Below are 11,182 nucleotides of genomic sequence, written 5' to 3'. Positions count from 1 at the left end.
TGATGTCAGGGTCTCCGGCTCAATAGCCCAGTGTGGTACAGCATTCCTTAGTCTAATCACCCTCAGTGTTAAAAAAATTAACTTCCCCTTTAGTTTCCTGCTTGAAACGTCAACCTCTTGTTGACAGTCCTGTGTATTCTGTTTTTACTCCAGATTTTCAGGTAATAAGTTTTTTTTAAACCTCCACCTGAGCTGGACCAACTCCTTTGCTTCGCTGCATCCTTTACTTTTCTGTATAATCCCGCGCGGTATGTTTTGGGTCTTTGTGAAGGTGATGTGAGTGCTTGACGTCAGTTTCCTGCAGCTTTCTCAGTGAATGAACCGAAGATTTCGAGCTGGAGGAGGGGAGAGCAGTGCCGCCCAGCCTGGAATTTGTCAAGTTTCGGCCCATATTTGGGCATATAGGCTGAGCGGGCGGGGGAAGAGAAACTCGAAGTGAAATTCACTCGCTGTGGAAACTGATCAAAAGCGACGCAGAAACTTCACCGCTTTCTGCAGTTTTTTAGGGGAAAAGAAACTGCGCACAGCCTGCGTTAGAGAGTCTCGACCAGCATGGGCAGCAAGCAGTTTAACGTCGGACCCTCGTACGGTTTAACAGCAGAAGTGAAAAATAAAGTAAGTTCAACTTTAATTTGGCATTTTAAAGAGTCTCAGGAATAGGTTTATTGCTGTTTTTGGAACCCGACCTCAGCCAACTTTGTAACTGTGGGTTCAGCGTCGCTTCTTGTTACTACAAGATGACTGATGCCTTGTTTTTTCTGACTTTTTTTGTACTAGCTCTGGGCGTTGTCCCGGTTGCTGCAATATTTTTCTGTATCTTCTACTTCCATCTGTCTCTCTAGTTCTGTTAATTCTCTCTCTGTGCCTGGACCAATGTACCTCCCGCTCCAGCACGAAGAGTTGGGAATCTTTATCCCAGATCTGGTGGGCGGTGACTTTTTAAAAAAAAAGTAAAAGTTGATTTCCCATATGCTTTTGCTTTAAAGCGGTGCTGGTGCACCTTAATGCAAGAAGGGAGCCTTGATCTCACCTTTAACATCTTTGCTTGCTACGTGCTTTCACTGTTCTTTATGTCAGAGGTGGACGGTGACCCGGGGTGAATGTCTTTTTTTTGGTGTGGGGAGGGTTGGGGTTTCTCCTTTTTTATTCAGGCTTGTTTCTGGGATCCACGAGGTGATTGGGCAACTGATGCAAGGGACACCTCTGTCCCCCGGGGTCTGTGCTGCCCCTGAATTAAGTGTTAAACTTCTCTGTGTCGGTGTCCTTGCAATTGATGTGAAAAGAGAATTAGATTTTCCTTTTGGTATGCAACCTGTAACTCATTTCTCAAGCAGTGAGGGAAAACTCCAAATGTTTTAAAAGTTTGTATAGCCTTGTGCTGGACTAGCTCAGTAGTTGGGGGGGGGCAACATTAATCTGTGATCCTTGGGCTAGCCCCAATTTGTGCACAGCAAGCTCCCACAAACAGCCCTGAGATAAATGACCAGATAATCTGTTTTTAGTGATGTTGGTTGAGGGATAAATAATGGCCAGGAGATCGGGACAATGCCCCTGCTCTTCTTCGAAATAGTGCCACCTGAGATGGTAGACGGGGCCTCGGTTTAACGTCTCATCCGAAAGACTGCACCTTCAACAATGCAGCACCCCCTCAGCACGGCACTGGGCTGCCAGCTTAGATTATGTGCTGGAGTGGGACTTGAACCCACAACCCTCTGACGTTCTACGTGCTACTACTGAGTGATGCCTTCAGCCTGACAAAGCTCATTGTCTAGGCTCACACAGGAAGAATGGCCACTTGGGTGAGATATGGGAGAGGGAGGGGCAGATAATGGTTGATGTCTGGGGAACCTGTAGCCCAGTAAGAATCAACACCTCATTGAGAAGAGGAAGAACATTGGGGGAGAGAGATGTAAAAATGTATGCTGTCCAGGACTGTGAGCTACTCCAGGGGTAGCAGTGAAGGTTGTAAAATTCCCCCCCCTCCCCTTTTATATTTCCATTGTGTAATGAGGTGAATTAATGGTGAGCTGAACAAGCAACTGAATCTTTGCTGTTTACAGCTGAGAAACATAAGTGAAGGGCCCAGGTCCACAGCATAGGACCCCACCAAGAGTGAGGAGCAGGACAGAAAGTGAGATTAAATCAGGAAATCTCTTCTCTCTTAGGCAGTCCCTCAGAACCGAGGATGACTTGCTTCCACATTAAAAATGAGTTTGCAGGTGACTGATGAGTCCAATGCGTGACCTACAGTCTCTGTCACAGGTGGGGCAGACGGTGGTTGAAGGGGTGGGGTGCTTGGGTTGACGTGCGCTCCTTGCGCTTGGCTTCCGCTTGCTCCCGGCGAAGAGACTCGAGGTGTTCGGCGCCTTCCCGGATGCTTCTCCTCCACTTTGTGCGGTCTTGGGCCAGGGATTCCCAGGTGTCGGTGGGGATGTTACACTTTTTCAAGGAGGTTTTGAGGGTGTCCTTGAAGCGTTTCCTCTGCCCACCTGGGGCTCTCTTGCCGTGCCGGAGCTTCGAATAGAGCGCTTGTTTTGGGAGTCTCGTATCGGGCATGCGGACAATGTGATCCGTCCATCGGAGCTGACTGAGCGTGGTCAGAGCTTCGATGCTGGGGATGTTGGCCTGAGCAAGAACACTGACGGTGCGCCTATCCTGCCAATGAAATGGTGGTCAATTGATGCTAGATTTTATGTTTTAAACGTCTGTAGATTGTAGGAGGAAGGGGAGAGTGGGGGAAAAGAGTACTGTTTTGAGATCTTGGGAAAGATGGTGCAATGAGTCTTAGTTTCATCATGATGAGGGTGTAGGGAGGGAGGAATGTGTAAGATGAGGAACTTATCTTGGGGGGAAATGACAAGGGGAAGGTCAGAGGAGCACCGACCATTGTAGTTTTGATACATAATAGATGATGGTGACCGGCAAATGCTCATTCCTCATCAACCAACCAGACTATAAGCTTTCCCTGTAGCCGTACTAATCTTTTTTAATCAAGGCCAAAAAGTCACCTTAACATTGAAACCACCTTGGTGTTTTATGCATCAAACCTGTCGGAAGTGGATGCAAGTTGTGTCCTTTCCCCTCCCCCACAAGTTCCCCCACATGAACAATTTTACACATTTCACCCCTGTACATGTGTAAATTTCATGGCCAACAGCCCACTCCTCTTTTTCTTTCCACCTAAAAAAAAATCTATGCTTGTGTATCACTTGACACGCTGCAGTTGAAAAAACAGTGATTCTGAGGTGTGAGAATTCTCGCCCTCCCTTTATATTTACATAACTAATTTAAGAAGTGGTGTGCTGGGGCGGTGCTGTGCTGGTGCTGTGGTGTGTGTTGCTTTGGGATCTGCCCTCTTTATATTGCAATGGAAAAACAATTGTGTGTAGACCAACCTGCATGCACAGAGTTTCTGATTCTGGCTGCAGACCTTCCCCGGTGGATCTGTAAAGACAAGTGATTGGGGAAACTCTCACTGGATTTGAATGGTGCTGGTGGTGGACGGTGATTGGGGAGTGGTGGTGTGCAAGCACTTGGTCTGTATGAGTAGCTGGGCCTGCCAGTGACCAGACAGTGGGGGTGAAATTAAACACAATTGCGGGGACACAAAACAGGCGATATCACATTGGTCGCTCGTTATAGGCTCCGCCTGATATTCAGTTCCATTGACTTCAATAGGCTGAATATCGGGTGTGTCATACAACAGGCGACAAACGCAATCTGTTTTGTGTCCCGCCTACATCCAATTTCAACCCCAGTGGCTTCTGACAACAGTGGCAGTGTTTGCTTAGCTGCAGTTTGCCTTGCAGCACTGGTGGCAAAGTGTGGGGCGGGGCTGTCACTGGCTGTGGTGTGCGGCCAGGTAAATGTAGCCGAAATGCGTTGCAGCCTTCGCAAAGAGCATGATCCTCATCACAAGAGTGTTCAACCAGGGTTGCCAACATTTCTGACAACATTTGTACTGAAATACACCTCTTGCCTGGTATCCACAGTGACTTCAAATGTACCCAGCTTATAGAAACATAGAAGATAGGAGTAGGCCATTCGGCCCTTTGAGCCTGCTCCGCCATTCAATGAGATCATGGCTGATCATCCAAATTCAGTACCCTGTCCCTGCCTTCTCCCCATATCCCTTGATCCCTTTAGCCTCAAGAAATATATCCAACTCTTTCTTGAATATATTTAATGAACTGGCCTCCACTGCCCTCTGTGGCAGAGAATTCCACAGGTTCACCACTCTCTGGGTGAAGAAATTCCTCCTCATTTCAGTCCTAAATGGCTTACCCCTTATCCTTAGACTATGACCCCTGGTTCTGGACTCCCCGGCCATCAGAAACATCCTTCCTGCATCCAGTCTGTCCAGGCATGACAGAATTTTATAGGTTTCGATGAGATCCCCTCTCAATCTCCTAAACTCCAGTGAGTATAAGCCCAATCGACACAATCTCTCCTCATACGTCATTCCTGCCATCCCAGGTATCAGCCTGGTGAATCTTCGCTGCACTCCCTCCATGGCAAGAACGTCCTTCCTCAGGTAAGGCGACCAAAACTGCACACAATACTCAAAGTGTGGTCTCACCAAGGCCCTGTACAACTGTAGCAAGACATCCTTGTTCCTGTACTCAAACCCTCTTGCTACGAAGGCCAACATACCATTTGCCGCCTTAACCGCTTGCTGCACCTGCATGCTTACCTTCAGCGACTGGTGCACAAGAACACCCAGGTCTCTTTGCACTTCCCCTTCTCCCAATCTATTGCCATTCAAATAATAATCTGCCTTCCTGTTTTTGCCACCAAAGTGGATAACCTCACATTTATCCACATTATAGTGCATTTGCCATGTTTCTGCCCAATCACCCAACCTGTCCAAATCGTACTGGAGTTTCACGACATCCTCCTCACAGCTTACCCTCCCACCCAGCTTTGTGTCGTCTGCAAATTTGGAGATATTACATCCGATTCCCTCGTCCAGATCATTAATATATATTGTGAACAGCTGGGGTCCTAGGACCGATCCTTGCGGTACCCCACTAGTCACTGCCTGCCACTCGGAAAACGACCCGTTTATTCCAACTCTTTGCTTTCTGTCCGCTAACCAGTTCTCTATCCAAGTCAATACCTTGCCCCCAATCCCATGTGCCTTAATTTTGCACGCTAATCTCTTATGTGGGACCTTATCGAAAGCCTTCTGAAAGTCCAAATACACCACATCCACTGGTTCGCCCTTATCTATTTTACCAGTTACATCCTCAAAAAATTCCAGTAGATTAGTCAAGCATGATTTACCTTTTGTAAATCCATGTTGACTTTGTCCGATCCTGTCACTGCTTTCCAAGTGCTCTGCTATTACATCTTTTATAATAGACTCTAGCATTTTCCACACTACCAATGTCAGGCTTACCGGTCTATAATTCCCTGCTTTTTCTCTACCACCTTTTTTGAATAGTGGGGTAATATTAGCTACCCTCCAATCCATGGGTACCGTTCCAGAGTCTATTGAGTTCTGGAAGATGACCAGCAATGCATCTACTATTTCTAGGGCCACTTCCTTAAGTACCCTGGGATGTAGATTATCAGGCCCTGGGGATTTATTGGCCTTCAGTCCCATCAATTTTCCTAACACCATTTCCCTACAAATACTGATTTCTTTCAGTTCCACCCTTTCATCAGACCCTATGTTCCCCGGCATCTCTGGGAGGTTATTTGTGTCCTCCTTTGTGAAGACAGAACCAAAGTATGAATTTAGTTGATCTTCCATTTCTTTGTTCCCCATTATAAATTCCCCTGATTCTGACTGCAAGGGACCTATGCTTGACTTCACCAATCTTTTTCTCTTCACATATCTATAAAAGCTTTTACAGTCAGTTTTTATGTTCCCTGCCAGTTTACTCTCATATTCTATTTTCCCTTTCTTAATTAATCCCTTTGTCCTCCTTTGTTGAATCCTAAACTGCTCCCAATCCTCAGGATTATTGCTTTTTCTGGCCAATTTATATGTCCTCTACTTGGATCTTATGCTATCCCTAATTTCCCTTGTTAGCCACGGTTGACCTACTGCTGGAGGACCCTTCTCCAAAAGCTCCCACCCAGCATTGGGAAAGTTCCTGAGGCAGTGAGCTCCAGATTCCATGGCACTGGAGGCAGCAGACAAGCAACCAGCAGTTTGAAAGTTGCAATCTCAAAGTGTTTTTTTGGTTGCTTGACCTCCGCTGAGGATTTGCAGTGGAGAAACTAGATCTGTGGGCCTCCCAAGTAGTCTGAGCACAGCTAGAGACTAGACTGGAGGTAAGGCAGTTTGTATTTTATTAAAAAGAAGATTGTGGTCATCAAGGTGAGGAATGTTTATTCTGGAAAGGGAGTTCTTCCTATTTTAAACATCCACAGTGTCAGCATCAAGCACTCCCAGGACTGGTTTTTCCAGATTTTATTTCCCTAATTGACCTTGGCTTTGTATCTTTTTTTTGCCTCTCCCAGAAGATTCCGTGGCTGCTGGTTGGCAGGGGCTGTCTGATCATAATGACTCCGGCATCACGTGTGGAGCATGCTTAATGGACCAGATGGTCTTTTTCTGCCTGTCACTTTCGTCTGTTGGTGTAGCATAGCTGGGTGCGGAGTAAAGCTCTTTCTAGCCCAACAATGTGCCTCCGTGCCAAACTCTGAAGTGCAGACTCTTCTGCACCAGTGTGACGTGTTTCCATTTCCCACACCAGCCACCCTGTTCCATTTCTTGAGTGAGATTGCTAAGTGGTGCTGAATTAGCTGCGGCTTTGTACTGTGTGCCTTTACCCACTAGAAACTGGGTTGATATGTTTTTATTAAATATCTGTTTAATAGAGGGATCTCGCAATCTAGTATACTGTATTCGCTGCTCACGATGCGGTCTCCTCTACATTGGGGAGACCAAACGCAGATTGGGTGACCGCTTTGCGGAACACCTCCGTTCAGTCCGTAAGGGTGACCCCGAGCTTCCGGTTGCCTGTCATTTTAATTCACCGCTCCATTCCCACTCGGACCTCGCCGTCCTTGGCCTCTTGTATTGTTCCACGGAAGCTCAACGTAAACTCGAGGAACAGCACCTCATCTTCCGATTAGGCACTCTGCAGCCTTCCGGACTCAATATCGAGTTCAACAATTTCAGATCATAAGCTCGGCCCCCATTTCATTTTCTCTTGTAATTGTTCCACTCCTTTCCGCCGCCCCCCCCCTTTCCTTTTGTTTCTCTCTCACACCTGGCAGCTATCCTTTTGCCCTGCCAGTACACTTTACACCTAATCTCAGCCTATTACCATCTCGTCTAGCTTCTAATCTCTTTTACTTCTTTTGTTTCTTTTATTCTTTTGTCCGATCGCAGCCCTGCCTTCGATCCAGTTTCTTTTCTTTCCAGTTTTGAAGAAGGGTTCGACCCGAAACGTCAACTGAAATTTCTCTCCACGGATGTTGCCTGACCTGCTGAGTTTTTCCAGCATTTTCTGTTGTTATTTCAAAATCATGAATCGTTTTGATAGAGTGGATGGGGGAAAAACTTTGTTTCCATTGGCAGGAAAGTCAGTAACCATGGAACACAGATTTAAGGTAACTGCCAGCAGAACCAGTGGGGAGATGAGAGCTTTTTTTACTCAGCGAGTTGTTGTGATCAGGAATGCGCTGCCTGAAAGTGGAAGCAGATTCAATAGTAACTTTCAGAAGGGAATTAGATATAAACTTGAAAATAATTTTTTTTCGCAGCTATGGGGAAAGAGCAGGGGAGTGGGACTAATTGGATAGCTTTCAAAGAGCTGGCACAGGCACGATGGGCTGAATGGCCTCCTTTTGTGCTGTGTGGTTCGATGATACTCCCCAAACTAATTTCACACAGCCAGCAGACAGAGGATTCATCTCCTTCAGTCTGGGCTAAATTTGAACCCAGGTGCCAGCAAAAGACCAGTGTCTTAACCCACTGTCGCACCCAGTTCCACGGCAGAGTCACTTTAACTGGGGCCAGCCAACCTCGTGTATCTCTAATGGTGGTGTTAGTGCCAGAAACAGCACTGAGAGGAAAATACATAAGTGTTGTCAGACTGTAGCCTACAAGCAGCCTGCCTGACGTCCAATCTGAATTGAGTGACCCTAATCATTATCCAGATCGGCCCTGGCACTCAACTGATGCATGTTTTTGACTGTCTGGTGATCACAGGCTGTTTCTTCATATTGGGAATGATCGTATGAATGGAGTGACTGCTATTACATAAGAATTACATCGGATCTACACCACAGAAAAGAATTACATCGGATCTACACCACAGAAACAGGCAATTTCGCCCAACTGGTCAATGCCGGTGCTCATGCTCCACACCAACCTCCTCCCACTTCACAGCCTGTTCCTGTTCTCACCCAACATCCACTGGATAACAATCAGGAAAGTGAGCCCTGACTACTTATTCTCCGCCCCTAATCTAACCCAGATCTGCTTACTCAGCAAAGACCAGGTAGCTTCCTGATCTGCATGGCTCATTGTGACACCAGCATTGACCACAGTTACGGTAAGGCAGGGGCTGGGAAATTGACAAAGCTGAGCTTGTTTAGATAAACCTGTCATATCCCCATTTTCAGGTCCCCCAAGATCTCAGAAGCAAGGTGATTTATCTCAAATTTCTCCCAGCTAAAAAAAAATGAGCTTGTGCCGTTTCCTCAGTAGGTCAGTCACTGCGCTTTATTCATTTTATGACCGCCCCACCGACAGGTGCTGTGTTTCCTGTTGGTTTATTTTCTCTGGCCTCCATACAGAGGGATGTTGGTGATTATCGTTACCAACTGCGTGCTTTCCCTGAGGGTGGGCGGTATTTCCAGCCCGTTATTTGTGCGGGATCTGACAGAACATCTGGTTTCAGACACGGCTGATCTTGCCCATTAATGGAGTGAGTTCAGCAGTCTCCAGATCAACTGTACTCCCAGCCCCCTCTGCACAAACACTGGACAGAGTTAGAAAAGAGCAGCGGTCACTGCTCTCCATAATGAAACTGCATTCAGAGGAGCGCCTCGGGTTCCTGCTTGATGGCATGAAATAAAAACAGAAAATGCTGGAGGCACTCAGCAGGTCTGGCAGCATCTGTGGAGAGAGAAACCAAGTTAACGTTTCAGGTCGATTGCTCCTGTGAGATGGCTGTGTGTCCAGTGGTCAGTTTGATTGGCGGGAGTGGTTCTTGTGGTTCCCGGTAACGGCTCGGATATGGATATCGGGGATTTGCTCGATTACCAGCCTGACAGAGGTGCCAATCATACTTGTGATATAAAATTAAAAGCAACAACAACTTGTATTTATATAGCGCCTTTAACATAGTAAAACATCCCAAGGCGCTGCACGGGAGTGTTATAAGACAAAAATTTTGACACCAAGCCACATAAGGAGAAATTAGGGCAGGTGACCAAAAGCTTGGTCAAAGAGGTAGGTTTTAAGGAACGTCTTAAAGGAGGAAAGAGAGGTAGCGAGGCGGAGAGATTTAGGCAGGGAATTCCAGAGCTTGGGGCCACCAATGGTTGAGTGATTATAATCAGGGATGCTCAAGAGGGCAGAATTAGAGGAGCGCAGATATCTCGGGGTGGGGGGGGGGGAGTGGTTTGTGGGACTGAAGGAGATTACAGGGATTGGGAGGGGCGAGGCCATGGAGGGATTTGAAAACCAAGATGAGAATTTTGAAATTGAGGCGCTGCTTAACCGGGAGCTCATGTAGGTCAGCGAGCACAGGGGTGATGGGTGAACAGGACTTGGTGCAAGTTAGGACACGGGCAGCCGAGTTTTGGATGACCTCAAGTTTACGTAGGGTAGAATGTGGGAGGACAGCCAGGAGTGCATCACATAAATGTGGTTCTGCCAGGAGAGAAATTACTGTGAAGAAAGTGGCATTACAGTTAATGAGGAGGGAGCGGGCATGAAGAAAATCCTAGATTTAATGGGAGATGATTAGGCTCAAGCTTTGGACCAAAGCACCTGATATTTGAGAAGATGGTCTATAAAAACCAGGAGCTGTGCTTCAAATTCAGAGATTCCGGAGAAGTTCTTGGAGTCCGAGTTGGATTTATACAGCATTATACAGGAGACACATGCGATTGCCAACATGCCAGATCTGCATCACTTGCTGGTTGGCCGTTTCAGCCATAAATCGGTGATATATCAGTGCTGGGCTTGCAGCCAGTGGATATCGACACTCTGTATGAGAGTGAAGAAGGAGCAGGTTCTCTTGTAGGTGCTTTGTTGGAAAGTCAAGTGATGGCACTGCTGGTTCAGAACCTGCAACGATTGGAAGAGTTTGTGAAAGAAGGTGCAGGTGATTTTCACAACACATAGGCTATTGTGGAGAACTTGGCTGAATTTCACCCAGACATGCATTGGAGCAACTCGGCAGGGCTCTTCTCATGTGGCTAGCAAAGAGAATGAGGCCAAGTGTCATAGTTTGGAATTCTTTGGCCATTCTTCCATGAAAAAGACTTGGACGTAAGCGATTTTTAATATTTATTTGGGGCAGAAGCATATATTTCTACCTTGAGCAAGAACCCACCCTTATTGTACATGTGTTCTTAATTTTTACTAACGGTGGGCGAACTGATTGTCCCGACTGACTTTCATCGTATCTGATGTTCTGTCTTTTGTTTACCGTGGAATAAAGCAGTTTACAAACTGAACCAAATGACTCCTTGCCTGGTGTTAACTCGGCCCGTCCTTGGAGAGGTTAAAGTGGTACACATGCTCAAGACACGAGATGTGATCCACATCACTAAGGCGTGTTACTGTTACACTCCCAGCTCCCACTACTAATAGATATATGGCAAGGAGGACAAGATCCATGGAAAAGCAAGCCATCAGATAATGGCCCAGGGAACGACTGAACCCCACTCAATGCCTGCAGGAAACCTCAATTCGTACCAAGATATGTTTCTATTGCCGCCAAATTTGACTGATTTTAGTTGTTAGCTTTGGCAGCTGAGTTACTGGGGATTTTAATTATTCTCTCTGCCTATTTCAGTGGTTACTGGAGTAGTTCCAGACATTGGTTAGCTATTCCTTTCACGTAGCTTAATATTAATTCTGTGTCTCCTGCTGCACCTCCTACAGGTGAAGGAATTCTCACCTAACCATCTGAAAACGGAAAGCCTAGAAATAAATGAGTCTTTTTAAAGTAAAAAAAAAATTGGATTGAATTTGAGCCTA

General features: G+C 46.4%; 1 protein-coding gene across 1 annotated transcript in view; it reads left to right on the top strand.

Annotated features, from left to right (window-relative positions):
• Positions 1-260: 260 nt before the first annotated feature.
• The window catches only part of cnn2 (calponin 2), a 44,885-nt gene continuing 33,963 nt past the window's right edge, over positions 261-11,182 (top strand). Inside the window, exon 1 of the mRNA XM_086004833.1 lies at positions 261-615. Within this exon, the coding sequence (XP_085860959.1) occupies positions 553-615 (63 nt within the window). The 5' untranslated portion in view covers positions 261-552. The remainder of the gene's footprint in view (positions 616-11,182) is intronic.

The sequence above is a fragment of the Somniosus microcephalus genome, chromosome 13 (assembly GCF_052327205.1).
Source record: "Somniosus microcephalus isolate GS21.2 chromosome 13, FLI_Smic_1.0, whole genome shotgun sequence".
NCBI classification, from domain to species: domain Eukaryota; kingdom Metazoa; phylum Chordata; class Chondrichthyes; order Squaliformes; family Somniosidae; genus Somniosus; species Somniosus microcephalus.
Note: the sequence above shows the minus strand (reverse complement) of the source record. Positions and strands in the feature narration are given on the sequence as shown.